Raw genomic sequence first — 24,348 nt, 5'->3', positions numbered from 1 at the left:
CCAGTTACGCTAGTCACTTTGGGTTGGAGCTAGGAAGCCCCTTCGCTCACCAGCTATACAAATAACGCCATTACTTGAAAAAAGGAAAACAGCATTTGCTAGGAAAAGAATGATGCATGTGTTTTTGGGTACAGAGTGAAGTCTGTTTGATACCCATATGATGTTGTGGACACAATTTCTCTCCGGATTTCTAAACAGACATGTTGATGTTATATTTCCATTCAGCACATTTCCCCTCTGAATATTTTATGACTTGAGACCAACTTTATTTTGCTGTGACTTTCTGCGTACACTGCCCTTAGGAGCTACAGCCTCCAGATCAAAATGATTTTGATCCTTTTTAACTCCCAAGGGCAAGGGGAAGGGAGGGAAAAGGAAGTTTAGGAACCTACAACGATTAGTAAATTTCATTCCTAAAATGAGAAGCTGCCAGAAATGATACAGTAAACACTGCTGGCATGCTTTTGCATTAAACCAAAATAAAGGTGTCCCTTCCAAAAAAAAGAAGAAGACAAAAGATAATGAATTGCAGAGATCCATGCTAAGACAATGTTGGAAGCTTGTTGGCATTTGTATGCATTTACTGTGGATTCACCTGCAAGAAAAAAACACAACTTGCCCAAATGTTCTAAAGACAGAAAAAGTTATCCGCAGGGGTACACTCAATAACAAGTACGTTCAGCAAAGCCATGCTAACGATACTGCAGCATTTTATAAAGCACGGATGACTTGTGGTTTTCCAAAACAAAAAGGAGGAACACCAATGTTATGGGTAAAGAGGGGGACAACCAAAAACTGTCACTGAGGAAAATTTTTGCAATGATAAAAAAAAGCAATTTCATTCACTATCCAAGACCTTACTTGATGGTACAGTTGTGGTCTTAGCGCCGAGTTCTCAATCATAGTGTGAACCATGATGATTAAAGGTTCATTCTCTTTCATCTATTTCAAATCAGGAGGAGCATACAGCAAACATCAGTTTACAGCACGGCTAGATTTGAAAGACGACACTGTAAATATAGCCTCTACTTTAATTGTTTTCTATTAGTGCAGCAGTTCATATTTCTTCTCATGTTTAGCAATATTGTGCATTTGAAAATCCTGCTAAGGCCAAATTAGACTACCTGAGAATTTAGGCTAGGCTGTTCTACAACCCATGCTGGGTCCAAAGCAATTTACATCACTAATAAGCATTTTGCATGTTTCTCTAAAAACTAAGTTACAGTTATTGAAACATTATTTATAAATGGATACATGGACAAGATGCTAGTTTCATTAAAAAAAACTTCACACACTTTAGCAGAATTGCAATGCAAAACATACAAATATGTAACTGTTTCAGAGGTTATACATCATGAAAACCAGCCACAGAGTGTGTTACATAACAGAGATTTCTGGGGTAATTTTTTTTTGTGGCGGTGGGGGGGAGAGGAAGGAGATTGGATACTGAGTTGGGGGGTTCAGTCCAGATATTTCTCAAGTAAACATGACAAAAATTTAAAATAGAGAGTGGCTACATTTTTATGTTACAACAAAGAAGAAGGCTCCTGAAAAATCTAGATTGGGTAGGTTCAGGGCTATGCTATGGAATATAAAAATATCTACACCCAACTGTTTAGTCTGGACAGCCAGAAAACATGCTTATTACATCTTTTTCACAATGTATACTGCAATCATTTAATTTTAGCTCTCTTAGACTGTGAATGCTCATACATCCATAGCTTGCCGTTTTTCCTGGTATATATAGAGCTACTGGCTGACATACAGTGTAGTGAAACATACACTGTTGCACAACAAGGCTGTCCCACTCCAACTTCAAATTGAGCAAGAACAGTTAGATGCAGGATGCAAACTCCACTGGAAATAATGGAGGTCAAATCACACGACTGCTCCTGTGCAATTTAAAGTCTGAGCAGAACAGCCCTGTTCTGCAACCCTGGTGGTGCTTTAAATACCTGCAACCATATGAGTGGTGTTGAATTATCCTGTGTTTCACTGTGCGCTATGTAAGCCATGATGTTTGCCCAGTCAAATATAGCTCTTTTCCCCACAATTTTTCTAAAGGCACTCTCAAACCATTTGAGAATTACCCTTCATACTGAACATTCATCTATCTCCCTAAGGAGCAACTAAGTAATGCGTGGCTGTTCTGTTCACCATGTGGCTTGCATAACATAAAACTAGGGACGTACTCAACACATAATTCAGTTTCTGAATCACGGCACCATCCTTTTAAAACTGAGGGCTCACACAGCCAATTTAACGTGGAGGAGAACAGGTCACATGTGTGCTGGCATTGCACAGCAGGGAGATGCCCCACCGGTGTGTGCAGATAGCTGGGGCGGGAGCACTGCCATTATGGAAATGGCGGAGGAGTAGGTATGGACTTGCTCTCCTCTGCATAAAGGGCTCCATTATGGGAGTCCTCGGTTTTAAGGGGACGGTGCTGCGATTCAGAAGCCGAATCGCTTTTCAGCACATCCCTACATAAAACTAAACCTCAGTAAGTGGCACAAGATGCGGAAGAATCAGAATTGTGTGAGAACTACAACTGAGCCCCACAATCTGTAGCAAAAGGACTATTGTGTGGACTTATCTACAGCCAGGCCATGATAGTATGGTGGCATCTATGGGTCTTGGCAGGCCATATTTACATCTGGAAGTGGAGAGGACCACTCAGTAATCGTGAGCGGAGAGTTGCTTTTTCAGTCATTGATTCAAGAGAGCTGACTGGGATCTTCTCCTGCACAAGTCCCACAGAAATGGAGACTGCACAAAAGTGTGGAGGCTGCCTGTAAGATGCTTAAAAACATTTTAGGCATCTTATAGGCAGCACTCAGAACAAGTAAGTATACAGTACTGAAGAATAAAACAGCTTTCCCCACTGAAACTAGCTAGCAAGATAATCCACAGGCTCTTCTGAAATGGACAGGTTTGCATTATAAATTGAATCAAGTAGCAATAATTTCATTCATTGCACTGGGTTTTCTTTTCAAATAACAGAAATAAGTGGGGAACAATTAGAAAACTTAATTTTCTTCCATCAAGGCAATTCAATTGTACTTTACAGGAAAATTAAAATCATAACTGTCAAGCAGACAGAACCACAACTGCAATTTATCTTCAAGATCTATTTTTAAAAAATCAATCTTTATACCGATTCAATGGTATTAAGCAATGAAGGGAGTGCATTTGAAACCATGTAGTACCAATTCTCAGCAGAATGCCATGTGCCCATCCTTTCAGCATAGCTGCCAATGCTACATATCAAGGAACTGGTAAAATGTTTATGTATTATTGGTCCAAATCTAAAACCCTGTGGGCATTCTGACTAATACACAGAGCTCAGGGTTAACTGTTTTGTGAATGCTCAGGGGCAAATGCATGTGTGAAGCCATCTCTAATGCCGTGGTGTGAATGCAGAAGCTTTTAAATGGATAACAGGTTCTTATACTCAGAGTTCCTGTGTGTACAGAAACTCTCTGGAACAAGTTGTCTGCTTAGGACTTAATATCAGAGCATGATTTAACTCTTCTGTATGCCAGGGCTAAATGGGATGAACGTTTTCCCGAGTAATTGGCTGTTATCACAGAGGTGCTATGGATGGTCACAGGCAACTACAATAGCAGAATGAGAAATAAGGCCATTTGTAGGATGATACAGAGCTGGCACTCCATTAACCATGTTGCCAATTTACTCAAGATACATTATGCAAGTAATTGATGACAATTTACTCAAGTAAATTACTCAATTTACTTACAAAGGGGCATTCTTTTGCTCAGAACTGCACTAAGAGCCAAAGACAGAAATGCATGCAAATACATGCAAGTTTGAATCATTTTGTCTGTCCAAAGGTGGCTAAAAATCCAGCAGCACTGATTTGTTGGCACTACACATCAGCTGCAGACCTCTGGCTGTTATGCAGCTGCGAGTGTGGCACGCAGAATTTAAAGAGTTTGGGTGGTGTGTGGCTGAAAACAGTTTATGGGAAATTTTATTTGGCAGCAGCAAACCCAGGGTTTAATCCCGGTGTCAACTCTTAATCCCAAAGATATGTTTAAAACAGAACATTTGGTGGATAAAAATGAGAAAGTAGCCAACTTATTCCGGCAGCATATACCATAGTCCTAATAATACTGCATTACAGGTAAACCTTGGCATTCACGGACCCGACACCTGCGGTTTCACATATCCAGAGTCGGGTAGTTGGCACGCAACCTCGGCATATGGGATAATAATTAGCACTCAAAGGGTTAAGATCTGCATATCTGTGGGTTGGAGGTGAGTGGAAATGACCTCTGAAAACCCACGATTTTGGCACTTTTGGGGGGCACTGCCGGAGGCCTGTGGACTATGGCAGGACACTATATTTAGCAACCACCCCCACCCCACATTTTCTCTGTGATTTCTGGGCCTTCAAGAACCTAACCCCATGATACTATCGCCCTGATTACTCAGTATTCGCTGTTTCCTTATCTGCGGTAATGGTGGGGAACAGAACCCCCGCCAATACCGAAGACTTCCTGTATCTCCTAATTCTTCGTTAGAAAATATTAGGTGCTTTTTTAAGAGTACTGATCAAATCATATGCTATGTTCTCCTCCTGTGTATAACAATAAAGATGTGTTCAAGTGTCATGTTCGCTGATCCTCCAAATCCTAACTGATTGGGAACAAACCCTACGTTCACAAGCTTTCTCAGCTTAAGAGAGCATGCCCTCGTTTGATTTAAACTGTTTTCCATTATGTTCAAAAAGCCAAAATGTAATTTGAGTGAGCCTTCCAAACTAGGGGTAGGATCCAAACTAAGTAAGTCATGACCAAGTCCCAATGAAATTATTGGGACTTAAGTTAGTAATGAGTTAACTTGTCTCAATTATTTCAGTGGAGCTTAGTCACTACTAACTTAACTCCCAGAATTGCAAACCATGGTTTGAAGCGCTCACTCAAACTACAGTTTGTCTATTCAGACATAACAGCAAAATGAGGTTTGATCAAAAAAGAAGTGTTATATAAAGTTAAGCATGCAATGGGAGGAGGAAGCACGGGGCTCAACCATGGTATGGTGGATAAGAGAACATGATTTCTCAGTGTAGTCTGAATCAACCAATGACCAACCAATAAGTCTGGCGTTAAAAAGAAAAAGGAAAAAAGGAAAAAAATTGGTACTGGTGTCAGCCCAAGCAAAATATGTACCCTATTTTGCTGGGCTTGAGCATAGCTACAATGGCTTGAATTGTTAAAGGGTTGTATCATCAATTGTGTTTCAAGAAAAATGTGACCATATTTCACAATGTGGATAAAGAGAACAGGTCAAATCGGATATGAATTCCTATGCCAACAGCTTGGCAGGAACAAAAAGATAATGGATTATATATGTGGTTTTGTAAATTTGATCCTGTACAGGTGTTTCTTGTAGGAGGAACACATTGCTAAAAAAGATTACTCCATGATGGGAAGTGTATGCTGCTTACCCCTTAAGTTAAATATTAGGATATATTTAAAATGTAGAGAGGGAGAAAAAAGAAATGGAAAAAAAAGTGACCATCTCTTAGGACTATTTCATTTTTCATAAACTGCCAGCTTTTCCCAACATTAATAGTGACATATAAATAATGGAACTTATTTAGATACTGGATCCCAAATGGCATATTCTGCAGTGTTAGGGCAAATATAGCAAGGAAAAAGAACAGCCTTTCTAGTTAATCCTTTCAGTAATTCCCAATATCGTTGAGGACTGTAGGCCACTTGCAATTAAAATTGTGCTTTCTCCACCTGGGGAAACATGTTTACTATTTGCCCTGTAAAACCTGAATGGGATTGCACCACAAATTTACTTTTCATAATTAAAGAGTCAACATGTCATTAGACATAAATGTACAAGAATAAGCTCTGAATCCCACCTGATGATCCAAATATATGGCATTCCTTTGAAGGTGATGAGAAAGAATCTCATTCTAGCAACCAGCATTCAAAGAGAGGAAAGGGGGAAAGGGACAGACACGGAAAAGACATGAAAAGGTCAGCCAGAAAAGAAACATAAGTACATATTCCAATTTCAACTGTTTTTAGTTTAAACTTGAAATATTTTTACATAAAAACTGTCAAAATGCTCTCAATCCAAGAGAAAAACTACACTGAGTTTTGGATTTTCCTATAAGCCTACAGTAGCATTTTGCAGGACTAACACTTCCGTGATATAAAGAAGGAAAAAAAATCTGCTCTTTATAATAAAGCGTTAGTTTGCTGCAGATTATTTAGTCATATTAGCTACGAAGATGATTTCTTAACATTAAAGTAAGATGGAAAAAAACCATCACGGCCATGCTGAATTTACAGAGAACTATAAACCCTTTGATACACTTGCACATATTTTCTGCTTCTGAATACCAATTACAAGTCATTTCAAAGATGAGAAATCATCATAACGAAGTTATATCACATTTATCGCCACCCTTTCCTAGACTTTGGCTTCAGATTTCGTGGAACCTGCAGAACTTGCAGAATTTGGACTCAATTAAAGCTCAATATACTTGAAGGGCATTCCTATCTTTGTTTTGATTGTAATGTATTCAACATCCACATCAGAACTCAAAGGGTTGATAGCAGACCAGCACAAATGCTAGCAAAATAATAATATTCTACATCTACATTAGAGGAACTTGGCACCAATGATACAACGCAAGCTTGGATTAATGAATGGCTAAGAACTAGTGAAGATGGCACATGACAAACATCACTTCATAGCTGACCTTTGGGCTGCTGGCCTCAAGTTTTAGTTGCATGAGTTGTGCTAATGTGTGTTCCCGGATACTACTCAGTTCGGCTTGCTGCCTTCTCAGCTTTATAAGCAGCAGCGTGAGCTCCTCTGGCTGAACGAGTACCATGTGAGAAGCCAAAGAGTGGAAAATAGGTTAATCCGTGTCCTGAACAAGACTTCAGATTTATACTCGCATTTGATAATGCTGGCTAACATATTACATATCCAAACTGCATTACGCTCTTTGAAGTAAGGGAACCTAGAACATTTCCCAAAGCAATCTAAGAGGAGGCAAGGACAATCTTACGATGTCAAGGTTTTTTCTGAGTCTCAATGGCACAATTTTGGAAAATAAAGGCTGAAAAATGGTGGCGACGCACACACGTGCACTATGGTCACAAAAGAGGAAAAAACTACATTAACTATGCATATGTGATTTGCTTGATAGATCATAAGAAAGCTAGGTGCTATGAAAATTAACTACGATTTCTGAGTAATTTGAGGCCTGCCCAAATGAAGAGGAATGCTATATTCAACTTAATTTCTACAAAAAGTAATCATTCTAAAGATGTTCAGCCAAAGTTAGTAGATCCAAAATATGTGCCATTTTCTACTTTATCTCTTTAAAAGAGCAACAGTAGGACTGGTTAGTGGGTTGTTTTAGAAGACTCCAAGCTATTACAATTAATACATTCCAGATTTTGAAGACAAAGTAGGAAGATGTTTATACTTGAAAATCAAGGATGAATTATATGATATGAACTCTTAAATGATATGCATAGCCCGAATTGGACTATATTCTGGGGGAATTCCAAGGTGCTGATCTATCAATCTGTACTGATACAGAGGGAGGAGATTATGGCCCTTCTGCTCTTTGAAATAAGACACCTACTTAATTTCAAATTTCTCCTCAACTAAGAAGATAGTCAGTGATCCAGAATAACCATACTATTCTGATTTGTGGGAATCACAGAAGGGCCTATGCAGAGACAGAGTCAGGACTAGATAGAAATCTTTCATGCTTTCTCAACAGCATCTACTGCAGAAAGCTACTGTTGAGGGCATCAGAATTAGTCTTTACTCTCACTCAAATGTTATAACTTGGCTTTAAGCCCCCAAACTCTATACTTCCTGTTTCCCAATCTGACAAAATTAAATTTTCTGTTCTATCAGTCTTCCTTGTCTACCACTAGGACCAGCACTTCCACAAAAAGGTATTTCCGCACGAATTGCTTTTGCTTAGTTTATGAAAGGAGCATCATTGCAGTGCAATTTTACATTTTAGTGACTTCTTTAATGCTCTTAACACATTGCTGTACTATTGGCATATCCTTATATTCCTGTTCCCCATCCTGCCAGGTCTTACCACTTCCTCCAACGTAATCCTGATTAGCTGTTCTATAGCCCAGTTTCTGATCCCAAAATAGGTAGGTATCAAAAACTCCCCCAAAATGATGATTATAGAAGCAACCACGATATAGAGAGGAATTTTGCTGTAAGACAGCTGTGGTATGCACATGGAGCGGGGCAGAGATCTGTTTTGTACATATAGCTCTCGATCTGCAAAGCCTCTGTGACTTTTGTCACATATGAAGATGGACTGCTCTCCATATCAGATAGAATCTCTCCACGATTTGTGTGGCACATTCTCTTATACACAGAACAGGGCAGTCTACTCCATGAGCAGGATCATACTAGCGTAGATAAAGCACCCTTGTGCTAGCATCAGGACGTATCATAAGGCAGGCCTCGACATTTTTTCTTTGACTCTAGGAGCCAGCTCAAAAACATAGGAGCCAGACTGGCCTCTGCTCCATCAGGAGGGAAAGGGTGGACTCACTGCTCACCCCAGCAACACCCTCTGCTCCATGAGAGGAGGCGGCCCCCTATTTTGCTTGCTCGCTCCTCCTCCTGGTTGCATTAATCTGGCTCAGGCCCAAGGAGCAGGCCCAAGGAGCTGGCTCACTCCCCCTAGTCATGCCAGTCCATCACTTGCCGCAGGCATGACAATTTCCAGGCCCCGTGGTGAGCTAGCACCTGGACTTGAGCCCTGGGCAATGTGTGTAGAAACAAATCTCAGCTCTGCTACTGTTTGCCCAATCCCATACATTTATGAGAAGGCTGCGGTTGTTGCTACTGTTCTTCCACTGGCAGGTGCATAAAACTGCACAGCAACACAAACAGCGCAGATGCATGTATTTTCTCGCTTTACGCTAGCACAACACTAATCCGAATCCTGCTGCATGTCAGCACACACATCTGTAAACAATGCTAATCTGGATCCTACTGCCTGCAAAAATATCCCATTGCAGTCTTGTAAAGCTTTGGAGTAGGTCATGCTGCTTTCAGGAGAACAACATGATCTGAGCTTTTGTATTGCGTAGTACAAATACTGAACAGCTGAATGCACTCCTCAGCCAAAAAGTGCATTATAGAAACTGTGGCTGTGTTTTATAAAATCCAGCAGAGGGAGCAAGAAATTTCCATATCTAAGACAGGAAGACTACCAGTTTTCATTATTATTAGCCTACATTTCTCTAATATGTAGTCACTAGAGGTTCATTTGGACAAACATTATTTACCAAGAAGGAAGCTCATTGGATAATATTAAGATGTTTCTACTCGTTTGAGGGGGTGAGGATGCTTTTGAGCCAAAATCTCCCTCCAAAAATTGCACAAAAGAAACTAAGGTTTAATTAAAAAGTAATCAGGACTGAACCAGAGGTACTGTATCTTGGAAAATATTGCACAAATCTATATGCTGCGAACTGAATCTTTGCTACTGAACAGTAAAAACAAATACAGTAAAATACTTCTAACGATGTGAATAAAAATGTGGAATTAGCATGTGGAGACTCTCTTTTTACAAGATAGCACAAACTGCCTGCAGCACCAATTTCCAGCTAACTGCGACTTCCATTCTGTGGTAATGAAAAGCTCCAGTAATTGGCATTTCCCCTCTACAACTGAATTAACAACTTAATGGTAGGTCAATCTGGGAAACAAACAACAGCAAAATCTTATGGCACCTTGCCTTCTAGAAATTTTAGAGCTGCCTAAGATAAAATATGTACATGGGTCAAAGAGATTGTCATTCCCAACAGAAACTATACTGTGAAAATGACATTTAAACTAAAAAGGTGACATATTATCCTTAGAAATTTAATGCACCCAAATGGATTTGACCCATGTAGAAGAAAACCCTATATTTATTGAAATAAAAAGCAAACCCTGTATTTAACGTAGGTTCTGCAACCAGAATAGCTGTTGTGCTGCATGTAGTGTTTTATGGGTTGTTCTTAAATAAAAAATGATGTGCTAAATATAAAAATGCCACTCACCGTTTTGCCTTGCAAGCTCTGGGGACTAATAGGCTGCACACTCAGACCTGCTGGCATCGACCTTCTGTCAGGCACAAAGACATGCTGCTATTGGGGGGATGGAAAAAAAGAATCTATTATAAGTCAGGGTGCCTGTCAAAGCTTTTAGAACCAAAGGTTAAGTGTGATATTTAACATATGATTTTCCAAGTCAACTTAAGGTTTATGAAAGGTGTCCAAAGTGAGGGCGCTGGTTAATAACTTGTCAGAACAAACACACTGCATCCCCAGCACTTTCTTCTTGGCTGCTGCAAATGTCAAAGAGCCACAGAAGGTCCAGGAAGCATTGTGAGTACAACTAATAAGGAATTCTATTCACCAAGGCAAATACCATTTATAGCCTCCAATTATAATGGCTACACTTTTAAAGCCCATGGACTGCTTTCCTGTAAGTCACTCAATCCAGAAATCAAGGTAGGATAGGTTTATACAAATTTCTCTTATGGTGAAGTAGGCCAACACACCAATTCCTGGCACAACAGTGGCTTATTTAATTATTTATTTGGAAACAGACATGCACATAAGCCTTTCCCAAAGTAAGTCTTTAGGCACAGGACTTGGCTTTTGGTACCATTCGTGGGATTTAGACACAATGGGTAACATTCAGACTAGTTAGACTAAGCAACATTGCCATCAATGAAGCCAGTTAGTCATGACTAACTTGTGTACCATTAATTTCAATGAGACTTATTCATGATTAACTTGCTCCAATGCAGGCAGCATCCATGCAAGTGTCAAGAAAAAAAGAAAAAAAGAAAAAATGATGCGAGTGTGTAAGAATTAATAAATATATAGAGCAAATATATTTAGGGCAACATGACATTTTCAAGTAGGAGAGAGATACCAAACACGTATGTATGTACTATTTGCTGCATTTTCTACATGGAAGCAGTAACTGGGGAAAGACCAGGCACTCCCTGTTTTTATCATAAAGAGATAAAACATTAATTTACATGTTCCTTGTAACAGATGTGGAAGACATGATTTTCCACTTTGGTGGGAAAGGAGCATAAGGCATAAAAGGGCCTGTCCTCAAATGCTTCTATCCAAATTTGGATTCAAGCTTAGATTTTACCACTTCAACCATCTAGTCATTTTACATCTTATTTCAGCCCTCCTTCCACTCCACAAACAGATGACAATTCATGCTTGGAGAGGGAGAAGATTTGCCTATGCAGATTTCTTCCCCACTTTCTCCAAACATGGCTCCTTGATCTATTCCACTGTCTCCACTACTGTGAGGCACTTCATCTCCCAGGAGTGGGTAATCATGTGGCAAGAATAAGGATAAAATGAGATACTCTATGTACCCTTGGAGCAATTTGGCGAAAAAGCGATAAATGTGATGGATTATATGCCCAAGATTAATCCTTGACAAGGATATTCCAACTATGTGCATTAGCCCAGTATTTTCAGATTGTGAGCCCTTTGGGGACAGGGAATCATTTTATTTATTTATTTATATCTGTAAAAACCGCTTTGGGAATTTTAGTTGAAAAGCAGTATATAAATATTTGTTGTATTGTTGTGATTATCTTCCAGGAGGGCCCAGAGAGTAAAAAAATCAGACATCTAATTCCTTCTTAGTGCAAGAGGTAAGACCATCCCTGTGTGCTCACTGGATTTGTAGGCAAAAAGCATAGATGGAAGGATGATGAGGAAAGGGGTACAGCAAGGAAGGAAGGAAATGGACAACTGCACCACCATTTTGCTCCAGGAGCAAGAGAGTTTTTTTTTAAAATGTCTGAATATGAAGGACCGGAGGTTCATTTGCAATAAAAAGGGTGAGTTTTGCCACAAACTGAGATGTTAAGTTTTCAGATGGAGACCCTTCCACCAGCACTATAGGAACCATACCAAATTTTGACAAATGGAAAGTTTTACTGGTATATTTCAGCTGTGTTTTTCACTAGTAGGGTGGAATGTTCAGTATACACCTGAGAGGTTCTATTCCCATTATTGCTGCTGCAACATTTTCATTTCTGTGAAAGGCTATCATTCTTTCTACTACCTTAATATACTAATCAGAGTTTTCCAGTTGGCTTCTCTTAAAAACAATAGCATTACATATGAAAACACAGTATCAACGACACTATGGAGAACCTGATCCGAAGTAAACACACCACAACTCATTGCAGCAATGAAACTGAAGTAAAAGGCTTATTTAGAAACGAAACGGAAGAAAACCAATATGTCACCTTGGTATGATGCGGCCTATGTCTGCGGTCAATTGTTACGTCTCCTCTTTGCACTGGTGAGGACACTTCTGACCTGTAGTTCCTCTGAGGGGAGTATCCTTGGAAACCTGCTATTGAACCATGGGAAGGTGATGTGGGAATCATATGCATTGTTTGATCAGATATATTAATCATGGTTTTGGGACTACTTAAAGTACCGTGTCTAGTAAGAGTTGTTTGCTTATTGTAAAACTGCCGTTGTTGCCATTCGTAGAGTTGCCACATGGTGTCATCTCTCATAGATCTCCTCTTGTCTTCGCCTGGCAGTGAGCCAAGGGTCTTGTCGTAAATAGACGGTGCCACACTGCAGAGGCTTTCGGGCCTGGATTTGGTGTTCCTTGGTAGGGTTCGATAACCTTCTGGGTACCGAGGTACAACTTGGGCTCGATGGCTTGGCATGTTTCTTGGCAACGTCTGATATGAAATTATGCTGAAACAAGAGTTCTCCTTCAGTAGTTCAAAATATACATAGCCATGGGAACAAACAGCATTAAGGTTAGTTTCTCCCCTGTTCTATTGCTCTGCATAACAAGACATTTTTGCAGGCTGCTTGGGCAGTTTTGTTCCTAACCACACACTTGGTCCCCCAGAGTTGATGTCTGAGTGAGTGTTAGAGGCTGGGTTCCCTCCAGTTTCTTTAAAAAAAATAAAACCGTCTTTGGCCATGCCTCTGCAAGGAGGGTCATTTCCTGCTTCATTCAAGACTAACAAAAAAAAATGACAGTTGGCAGCAGACGGCTACTGAGATTGCCACCCCCACTTCAAACACTGCTGAATCTGCCACTGTCCATGGAGACAGCATGAAAAGGCACTCTTACCCTCAAACACACAAAACAGATGAAGAGAATTTTATCTGGGAGAGTTAGATTTAAGGGCTTACCAACAAGGCTATACTTGGGTACTTTACCCCCAAACGTCAAAATTGTAGTCATTCCTCCCAACATTCAAAAAAAGATAAGCGCTCCTTTCCTAAGGCCACATCTAACATCCAGCTGTCAATCAACTCACATGGCAGCGCGATGCAACATGGGACTGTATGAAAAACCAAAGCATATTTCCGCAAGCAAATAGTGATGGAGGAAGGGGTGGTTTTTTTGCTGAGAATATCACATTTTCAGATTAAAAATTACTGCTTTAGAAGAGAACATGTGTTTTTGAGATTGGTCGAGTAGGAATTAGGGAGGCTGAAAATGTCACATGAAGATTCAGCTGTAGCTTAATTACATATTTTCAGCACCAAAACATAAATAAACCATAAACCAACTTATGCCTTAGTAGGTCAACCATAAGTTGACATACTAAAAATGTGGAGAACTCTAGAGAATGCTGTATATTCTTATAAACTTTAAAGTGCCTTAGTATATAAACAATGGTCCTAGGTTTAAAAGGTAAACTTGTGCCATCGAGTTGGTGTCGATTCCTGGCGCCCACAGAGCCCTGTGGTTGTCTTTGGTAGAATACAGCAGGGGTTTACCATTGCCTTCTCCTGCACAGTATGAGATGATGCCTTTCAGCATCTTCCTATATCGCTGCTGCCTGATATAGGTGTTTCCCATAGTCTGGGAAACATACCAGCGGGGATTCGAAACAGGAAACTTGCTCAGGCAAGTTACTTCCCTGCTGCGCCATTAGGTGGCTCATTAAAATCTAGCAAAAGAGATTTTAAAATGTGGATAACTAGACTCTTTGACTTCACTGAAGGGGAACAGTCAGACCAACCACCTGACTAGTCAAATCAGCAAGTCACGAAAAAACATGCTTGACATAATGCTTGTTGTAGGCAATAGCTCCTATTTCTCAGTTGCAGCATGGAGTCATCTGTTAGGAAGGAGAGCAATTTTTGCACTCCTTTCTGAAAGAGCCAGCTGAAGGACATGATCTCATAGGAACATAGGAAGCTGCCATATACTGAGCAGTATATGATATACCATTGGTCTATCTAACTCAGTAATGTCTTCACAGACTGGCAGCGGCTTCTCCAAGGCAGTAATCTTTCTCAGCTCTATCTTGGATAAGCCAGGGAGGGAACTTGGAAGCTTCTGTTCTTCCCAGAGTGGCCTCCTCCCCTGAGGGGAATATCTTCCAGTGCTCACACTTCTAGTCTCCCATTCATATACAACCAGGGTGGATCCTGCTTAGCTAAGGGGACAAGTCATGCTTGCTACCACAAGACCAGCTCTCCTCTCCTCATAGAAGCAAGCATCCATGTAGCAATAAGGAGAAAATGAAATAACCCCTTGAGTTTCTTGGGGGGAAACTGGAATACAAACATCTTTGAATGCTCCTATCAGACATTTTCATAAGCATAGCGAAAGGCACCATTACTCAAATTATGTAATTCCCTAGTCTGCCGCCATGGGAGCTAAGCTCATTCCTCTACTGCAGGGATTCTCAAGGTTGGGTCCCCAGATGTTATTGGACTTCAACTCCCATAATCCCCAACCAAAGGCCACTGGGGCTGGGGATTATGGGAGTTGAAGTCCAATAACATCTGGGGACCCAACCTTGAGAATCCCTGCTCTGCTGCTTACAGTCGCGGCAAATGCCCCAGTCCCAGCTGCCAAGCTCTCTCATCATACTTCACATATAGGCACACATGCCTGTCTAAGAAAAGATGGCAGTTGTGTTGGCAGTCACAACAAGAGGAGGAGTTGTGGGAGGGTTATAGTGATGCAAGGGAAACATGGGGGGTGGGGAGACATGCAAAACCTCAAAGGGGGCTTCAGCAAATCCCAGTGGGCCTGAATGGTCTCTTGAGGATGAATGGACATGGGAGCCTCCCACATTTAGGGACTGGCTAAAGTCTCCTTCGGTCCATCTCTCCTGAGGTTTAGCAGGTTCTCTGTTTAGCCCAGGGCTGCTCAACCTCAGCCCTCTTGCAGATGTTGGCCTACAACTCCCATAATCCCTGGCTATTAGCCACTATGGCTGGGGATTATGGGATTAGTAGTCCAAAAACAGCTGGGGGGGGGAAGTTGAGTATGCCTGCTTTAGCCTATTATGCCACGTATGACATTGAATTGCTTCACATGTGTCTTAGTTTTAGAAAGCTCAACTCTTTTTGTCCCTTAGACAAGCAGCTTAATAATCATAAAGTCCTCCTTCAGCACTGCGCTGTACAAAAAGAAATTGGGTCTAAGAGCTAGACAATGAACACTTGACAGGATTATTGAATTTAGAGATGGGCATGGGGGGTGGAGTAAATGAGACTTCTCTTTATCTCCATTTATATGTAATATACTTAGGAAACAGGACTGGCTGGGCCAAATAATTATTTTATTCAGTAACTCTGCCTAGTCTAGTGCAGGCACTCTGGTTAAATTTCTAGGCACCATGGCTGCCTGTTGCCTGGTCAAGCCCTGCCGTAACAAGTTAATATTTGTGACAAATGTTTGATCCGTTACGCTATTTATTTTTCAACTGGTCAAAATGGTGTCTGCTTGGTGCTTTATGCGACAATGATGCAGTCGGCATCTCTGTCTACAAGCTGAAAAAAATGTGCTGGGTGTAGATTAGGTGCCTGTGAAAGATGTTTTATGCTGATTCCCTGTATACTGGCAAGACAGTGGCTTGAAGAAATATAGCAAATTACATTTGTTCTAAAGCCCAAATTGAAATGTAGGATTCCAGCAAATTTTTAGTAATTATTTCTCTTAGAAAATAATAAAAACAAAAAAACCAGGTGTAGGAGAGGCATAAGGGGAAAGATCTCTTAGCTTAGCTGCCTCTAACTTCTTCTGGCTTCTCTCCAAATCATTTTCTCCTCTTTTTAATAGAATATTGAGAGAGAGGGAGGGATTAAGCGCCATCAAAATTGTAAAGTTGTGCCGTTGAGTCAGTGTCGAGTCCTGGAACCCACAGAGCCCTATCATCTTTGGTAGAATACAGGAGGGGTTTACCATTGCCTCCTCCCGCACAGTATGAGATGATGCCTTTCAGCATCCTCCTATATCACTGCTGCCCGATATAGGTGTTTCCCATAGTCTGGGAAACATACCAGCGGGGATTCAAACCAGCAACCTCTTGCTCCTTAGGCAAGTTACTTCCCTGCTGCACCATTAGGTGGCTCAAGGGCAGTCAAACCAAGTCCCAATTTTTACAGGCACATGGATCCATAAGCAGCTCCACAGGCACAATATTTGGTGCCAGGCCCCCCATATTTAAGTAACTGTTTTTAAAGAAGTCATTCTGAATGTTGCAAGTTCACTTGAGATTAGAGAGAGACAGGATAAAAACTACTAAATGCTGAAGGGATGAAAGATCTGCGGCTCACCTGAAAGTGACTGCTAATCATCGGAAGCAACCAGGTGAGTGTCACGGTTTGCGTTTAGCACTGTGGAAACAATACTGGTTGGTTCCGCGTATCCCGCTTTCACTATTTATAATGTATTGGTTCTTGTGAAATTGAGATCCTTTTACAAATGTAGTACTAAAGGCAATTCACTCAATTCTGCATACTAAGAACGTATACAAAGGGGGAAAGGAGCTCTTTATTTATCCTAAAACAGTAGAACAGTGGCATAACCCCTTCTCCTTCTCTTTCATAAATTAGCTTCAAACAAAGCCATCCTTTCTTCGTATATGGCCTACACTAACATTTCATCCATATTCCACTAACAAGATGTTCTCCATGATCAAGAGGATTTGGATCCTGTCAGTTAATAATGTTTTGCTAATAGCTTTGGCCATTAAAAAACTCCTACAATGGAATGAATTTGTTTTGGAATGCTGCCAGTGTAATAATGCAGGGACAAAAAGCTAAAAGAGAATTCAAATGGGAAAGATTCACAGCTCCTTTGCCTGCTCAAATTGAAGACACAGCTATGTTTCCTCCTCTCTGGGAATGCTCCAAGCAGTCAATTTTCAGATGTGTTCCATTACCTACCAGGGGTAGTGCGCCACCAGGGTAATGAGCCCCTGGTGGCGCAGTGGTAAAACTGCCGCCCTGTGACCAGAAGGTTGCAAGTTCGATCCTGACCAAGGGGCTCAAGGTTGACTCAGCCTTCCATCCTTCCGAGGTCGGTAAAATGAGTACCCAGAATGTTGGGGGGCAATATGCTAAATCATTGTAAACCGCTTAGAGAGCTTCCAGCTATAGAGCGGTATATAAATGTAAGTGCTATTGCTATTGCTAGTACCCTTGTAATACAGTGGCCTGATGCAAGTTCTATGTTCCCAATCGAATAAACATGGTTGGGATATTGGGACCCTGCTGTGGGCTAACAAGTTCCCCGCTCACAAAAAAATTCCCCCTTTCCCTTTCAGAGCTAACCATCATATAGTATTAGCATCTGCAACAGATATTATTGTTAAACATTGTCAGAACCATGGATAGAAACTGGTCTGAAAACCCTAGTTATAGTTAACCATGGTTAGTGTTCAACACAAGTGCAGATGTAATGCTGTACTGTGTTTAATTACGAAAAAGGAAGGAAGTACCATACAAATGCAGGAGGGGAGGAAGTATGAGAGCCCGAAATATTCAGGTAACAGCAATACAGGAAGATGCTGAAAGGCATCATCTCATACTGTGCGGAAGGAGGCAATGGCAAACCCCTCCTGTACTCTACCAAAGACAACCACAGGGCTCTGTGGGTGCCAGGAGTCAACACTGATTTGACGGCACACTTTACCTTTACTGCGTTCTGAGTTTTAATATCCTGAGTTTTGAATGCATAAATTAATGGGAATCAAACTTTCCATGACACCCCTTATTACTAACCAAGACTTTTTATTTTACAACTCCTTTAATTCTGGCCCTTGTCCCACTCCTCCTCAAATCTTTATTGGAAGGTTACTCTCTCAGCTAAAGATTTATATACATTTTAGCAATCTTCACTAACAGGACCCAATTTTTAATGCATATTTCTTCTCTGTCTCTCTCTCTCTTTCCCTCTCTATCTCATGGAGTGATGAATTCCTTGCAGATTTAAACACAGATAGTATTTGGAAGGGATCCAGTGTGTCATTCAACTCTGTCAAAATATCATTTGAAGATACTTGATAAAGACAACAGTTCATCTTACAAAAATCTCAGGAAAAATAATTTACCATTAAGTAAATCAATGCCTTGTTGAACATAACTATACAAGTAGAGTTATCAGCTCAACTCCTTGACCTGAGACCATGGAGAGCTAGTGACTGAGCTACTGGGGGTGGAGGGAACAGGGACATTCATGGACTCTGTAGTCACACTTAAGGAGGGTGTGTGAAAGCTGGCTTAACAAGCCTCTCTAGCTACTTAAAGGAGACAATACAGAATAAAAGCTGGTTGGAGCTACAGGTAAGCAGAGAGCTGCCTTCCCGGAAATGTATTTCTTCATGTATAATCGTTACCACCAGTCCTTGGGTCTTTGGGATAGGGAGCACGCGAATTATTTGAAATGGCATTTCAAAGCTTTTGTTCAGAATTCTGCATTTCAGTAACCAAGGTAATAGAGCCATTTCAAGAGATCCTTCAGAGCCCCAATTAAGATGTTATAGAAACATGGAACTGAGTCACATTAGTACAGTCTAAAGAAATCAAGATGCATGCTGCTAACAGCTGACAGGGGAGGACTGCCAATGAAATCTGAAATTACTCACCCTCTCATTTCTTCATCTTGTCCCTTTCCCCTCTGTATTTTAATCCACTGTTCCAACTGCAGCATTGAATTAGTTCTCTGTATAACCCGTTCAGACTCTATATGCGAGGGAATAGCATTGTGATGGATTCCGTCCCCAGAGTCTGCTAGAATTAGGTTGACAGTTTTCTCTGAGCCATTCAAATGAGCTGGCCTGTAGTGTCCTGACGGAACTGTGCTTACTGGCAGAGTGCCATACTCCGAGCCCAAAGAATTCAGTTTGACGCTGTTTATTTTTGTCAAGGGTCTATCACGCCCGACTTTCTGAAATCCATATTTTTCAGCTTCTAAGGCCTTTTTGTCTTCCATTTTGCTCACTTCTTTGTTCCGCTGATTATTCTGTGCCTCTGGTTTAATTAGCACCCGATGGTTTGCAATGTTGTTCATTTCGCGAGGTGGTGTGTTTTCAGCAGTTATCTTTTCTGCTCTAAAAAAGAGAGAGGAAGAAATGCGTCAAAAAAGAGAGGAAGAACATCATCACCACCAACAACAGAAATATGCTGAAACAGGTACCATTTGATCTTAAAAATAAAAGCATGCCCTTTCTTCAGCCTTACAGCACTTGCAGGCTAGGCAACCATGACAGGTACAAGATTACTGATCTTAGCAGAACTGTTGAACTCTGAACCCACATGGATGTAATTGCATCAAAACAGAAAGGCTGCCTAGGCACAGCACAGTCACTTTGCTTGAGTTTGCTTCACAGGGGAATGCCAAAAAAGGGGTGGGGGTGAAGAAGAAAAGGAAAGAAGTGGGGAAAGCAAGAGCTAGTTCTGATGAATTTATTGGCTACATGTGATGGAGAAGCAGGACTATGCCCGCCAGCCATGAACACCTTTCCTATCCCTCAGCCACTTGGATGTCCAAGGCATAAGCATCTCATTTCCACAGGGTCTATGTGCAAAACATCAGCACATTTAAGCTTACACTACATGATAGATATTCCACATGAAACCTGGGAACTTTCCATGCAAGTTCAGGCCTATATGCACTGGATTTTTCATCCACAGATGCCATGCGAACAAGGTCTCCATATGTAGGAAGCCCAATGGTCATGGAGCCCACCCTCTACCATGGTAGCTAGGAAGAATTAAAAACATTGAAGGGTCCTATCCAGTGGTCCCTCTAATTATTTTCATCTCTGTGCTGGGTAAGTTTTTTTTTTCTGGGCAGCAATATCAAGGTAGTGTGTGCGCACCTGCATCCATAATGGGGCCTTTCTGATTCAACCTGAGTGGGATCTAAACTGAATTGAGTGGACATCCAAAAACTTGTGAGCATGCACACGTGCACATGCCTTAGAGTGAACAGTGGCCCTATCCCCTAGGTTGAACCTAGAAGTCTCTGGAGCCAGTTCTGAGGGGAGAAAACATCACCACCTGAGAACAGCAACAAAGGGTAAACCATCAAGTTGTCTTCCAAATCTAAATTCTATGATTTCAGTAACCTAGTTTGTCAGAACTGGCCCTTGGCGGCTCCCACATCCAATCTATGGAAGAGGGCTCTTTGGTTTTTAATCTATCCCCAGAAAGGAAATGTTCTAGCTCATCGAGCTCCTTCCAGTACTTCATCCCTAAGACTGGAGAACCTATGACTGCTGAAATTCTGACTTCTGTCCAGCAATTAAACACACAGGAACTCTCCTCCTGAATCCAATCTGCGAACTTCAATGATGGAAGAAAATTTGAGGGCAAATTTCTCAGATTAAATGATGCTGGAAAAGCACACTTTGTGGTTTCTTTTTAGCAGTCAAAGCTTCTGGAATCCTGTTTGATTTGAAGCCCAAGTATTTTGTGATGGAGCAAGAGAGTGAGAGCGAGAGCTGTCTAGCACATAAAGGGGCACATTATTCTATTTTAAACTTCACGTGGTCACTGACATCATCAATTCATTTCATCTGGTGAGTTTTCATGTCAGTTTTTATTCCTCGTTTGGAAAACCCTTGTGGCTTCTGTAATCATAGTGGGAGAAATAAATGCTGACTTGAATTGTGGTGTAAAATAATTGTATCTTCTCAGAAATAGTAACAGCTGCACTGTTAGCATATTTACCCATGTGAGATTCAGATGCTGACAGATCTACCACTTTTATTAAATTTCAGATTCCTCTCTCTGCCCCCACCCTACTCTCTCTTTTATACTTTTGCTGTGACTAGTCTGCGACTCTCAAGTGGCCCAGACTTCCCTCCAGTTCCAGTCCTGCAACCTACCCCTCTGAGGTCTCTCTCATACCTGGCTATTCACACAATGTGTCCCATGGTTCCTCACCTCTGCTTTCAACTGTAATCAGCATTGTCCTTTCTTGAAGTATCTCTCCTTCCCCTCCTTAAAAATATCCTCTGCATTCAGTTACTAATTCCATTTGTTTCACTCCAAATCTGCCAGTTTGCCCTCCAGGTTTCTTCTTGATCTTCTAGGCCTAGTCCATTCTTCCAGAATGGTGTACCAATTGACCCTCTCTGCCTTTTTCTGCCAACCCTAAGGATTTCCCTCTGACTCTTTTCCTTTTCATCTTCACTAACCTTGACACTGTTGACCACTGTCCAACAGCCTGGGATCCATGGCACTGCTTTGTTTGGGTTCTTCTTTTTCTACTGTTTCTTCTATCATCCCTTTTGATTACTACTCCCTGAATTTCTTGTTGAAACCCCTCAGATCCCCAGCTCCTACATTCGTTGAGTGCTCTTATTCATGCCCAGGTTAAAGAAACCATCTTCATAACTATTTTTCTGCCACATGCCCCTCACTTCCTGTGCAATCCCACTGAACTATCTGATCAACCTGCTCCTACTCTTTTCTGACTCGCTTTCCCCAAACACTTTGTTACAGTCCGAGAACTTAACTATTTATTGGCTTATGTCACCAGAAGAGCCAACATGCTTTGCCAACATTGACCATTTTATCTGTAAAGAAGGCAGGACTTAAACAAGCCTTTCAGCAAGTCCAATCCTCTCTTTTCCTGGCCAGTATCTTGTCCTGATGCCTAGCTGATGCTCAGGGTTTGCCTAGGACTGCCAGAGCCTTGGAATAACAGCAGTCTACGCTACTGGTAAGTTGTGGTGACTCTGCCCAGTATTTTCATCATGTAGCAGACAAAGTTATCTTCCAAAGCAATCCTGGATGGATCGTCATCATCATCATCTTATTCTTTTTGAACAGATCAACTGTTTGCTTGTAATGTATATATAAACTCCCCTGCTTGCACCACAGTTCTGCACGAAGAGAAGTAAACAGTACCAGGCTCAACCCAAAATGGTACTATTTAATTTGCTCATAAGTTGTCTGGAGCTATGGGAGAGCAGGGAGGTGCCCCAGTTAGTAGATTATTCCAAATTATTTAGGATGCTTAAAATTCAAGTAGACTGGGAAGAGTTTCAAAAAAATTTCTCCAAACTGGGTAAATGGGCAACAAATGGCAAATGAAGTTTAAGGTAAGGAATTGTAAAGTGATGCACACTGGGAGAAAATCCTAATTTCACAAATACACTGGCAGTGACTAACCAGGAAAGAGATCTTGGGGTTGTGGTCGAAACCATGATCAATGAAAACATCAACCTGATGAGTAGCAGCTGTGAGAAAGGCAAATTCCATTTTAGAGATTATTAGGAAAGAGAATGAAAATTAAACTGCCAGTATCATAATGCCCTGATAAAAATCTATGGTGTGGTTTATTGTGCCATCATAACTCACTTGTAGGCTTCCCAGAGGTAACTTATTAGCCACCTTGGAAAACAGAATGCTGGACTTGATGGACCTTTGGCCTGACACAGCAGGGCTCTATGTCTGCCATGGAACGTGTCCAAGAATCCTTTGCAGACATGCTCCGGCAGGTCTGACTTCTGTCTTGCACACATCTGAGCAAATAAACAGCAAATACTCTCCTGTGGCTACACAATTACAGGGGAAGATCAGCATCGGAAGATAAAGTTGCCTTTTACAGAAGACTGTCTGCCAGTAATGATCTTCTCACTGAGAAACTCCAGGGCTCCCCAGAATGATGTCTGGAAAGCACAGGTCTAGGACGACTGAGCCATGTTCTTTGCTTGCTAATTCAAGAGGCCTCTGGCAAAACAATCCTTCACCATTCGTCTCTGCAATGTCATCCGGTTGCTTTCTTCATCCACCTTTAAACTTAAGAGCCCTACCACAATCCAAGTTCCCTCCGCAGTGTATTGACACTCATGTCCCTTTACTCCTCATTTTGATCTTAATTGCTTTGAGTTAATTGGCTGCAGAAATTGCATAATCTGCAAATCTGACAGTGTCTACAGAAACTTGAACATTAACCTCTACAAATACCTGGTATAAAGAAAAAAGTTCTAGGATGGAGCCAATTCAGAACAGCAGCAATATTTCTTTAGTAATTTTGTGATATGCACAAGGAGGTTCATGGTAATATATTTATATATAATGATTCAAATTTTACGGAACAGCTACCAATGAATGAAAATTTTCACCTGCTAATATTTGGATGAAACTTCAGAGGATTATATGCAATCAAACAGCAGTATCAATTCTGACATTTCAGCACAAAACTAAGTTGCTGAAGCAAAACAAAATTCAGTATAATTTAAACTTTGCAAAAAAAATATTTTGAACAAGGAAAAACAACAAGTCTTGTAGATTTCAAATTGTTACATAAAGTGGAAAAAGGTCTACACACTGTTTGGAGTAGCCTAAATTAAGAATATATCAGGAATATAGACACTTGAGAGCTTCAGTTCAGTTACAGTTATATTTTGGTCTCTGACTAGCAATACAAAGTAGACAGATAAAACTTTAAACATTAACAACAATTCATCCTAATGTAAAACGTTTGGATTGGGTATTAGTATCTGTCTATTTTTATTGGCCACCACACAAAATTTGGCTACATTATATGTAATGTCAGAGTCATGGTCAGCAAGAACGACAACACCAAAAAACTCATCTGAGAGTTTAAGAGAGGAGAACTGGTCTTGTGGTAACAAGCATGACTTGTTTCCTTAGCTAAGCAGGGTCTGCCCTGGTTGCATTTGAATGGGAGACCACATGTGAGTCAGATATTCCCCTCAGGGGATGGAGCCGCTCTGGGAAGAGCAGAAGGTTCCAAGTTCCCTCCCTGGGTTCTCCAAGATAGGGCTGAGAGAGATTCCTGCCTGCAACCTTGGAGAAGCCGCTGCCAGTCTGTGAAGACAATACTGAGCTAGATGGTCTGACTCAGTATACGGCAGCTTCCTATGTTCCTATGAACGGCCTGCAAAGTTTCTTAGTAAAGGAGCTATAAGAGAAATACGAGAGTCTCGATTAAAAGTACAGTATAATAAAATATGAGCTCTAGACTCAGCTGCTCTGTTTTCACACAGACATA

General features: G+C 41.0%; 1 protein-coding gene across 24 annotated transcripts in view; it reads right to left on the bottom strand.

The window, feature by feature from the left end:
- PLEKHA5 (pleckstrin homology domain containing A5) overlaps nucleotides 1-24,348 on the bottom strand; it is a 261,638-nt gene that overhangs the window by 33,043 nt on the left and 204,247 nt on the right. For 6 of the 24 annotated variants that reach the window (XM_053252353.1, XM_053252331.1, XM_053252338.1 and 3 more), the window contains 6 exons: nucleotides 18,962-19,426; nucleotides 12,338-12,806; nucleotides 10,101-10,187; nucleotides 6,752-6,871; nucleotides 5,903-5,956; nucleotides 862-942 (listed from right to left, as the gene is read on the bottom strand). In XM_053252353.1, the coding sequence (XP_053108328.1) occupies nucleotides 862-942; nucleotides 5,903-5,956; nucleotides 6,752-6,871; nucleotides 10,101-10,187; nucleotides 12,338-12,806; nucleotides 18,962-19,426 (1,276 nt within the window). Of the gene's footprint in view, nucleotides 1-861; nucleotides 1,011-5,902; nucleotides 5,957-6,751; nucleotides 6,872-10,100; nucleotides 10,188-12,337; nucleotides 12,807-18,961; nucleotides 19,427-24,348 lie in introns of those variants that run through there. The other 18 variants (XM_053252332.1, XM_053252339.1, XM_053252341.1 and 15 more) reach the window with 14 other exon arrangements.

Source organism: Hemicordylus capensis, chromosome 5, assembly GCF_027244095.1.
Source record: "Hemicordylus capensis ecotype Gifberg chromosome 5, rHemCap1.1.pri, whole genome shotgun sequence".
Classification (NCBI taxonomy): domain Eukaryota; kingdom Metazoa; phylum Chordata; class Lepidosauria; order Squamata; family Cordylidae; genus Hemicordylus; species Hemicordylus capensis.
This window is presented reverse-complemented; position numbering and strand designations above follow the sequence as displayed.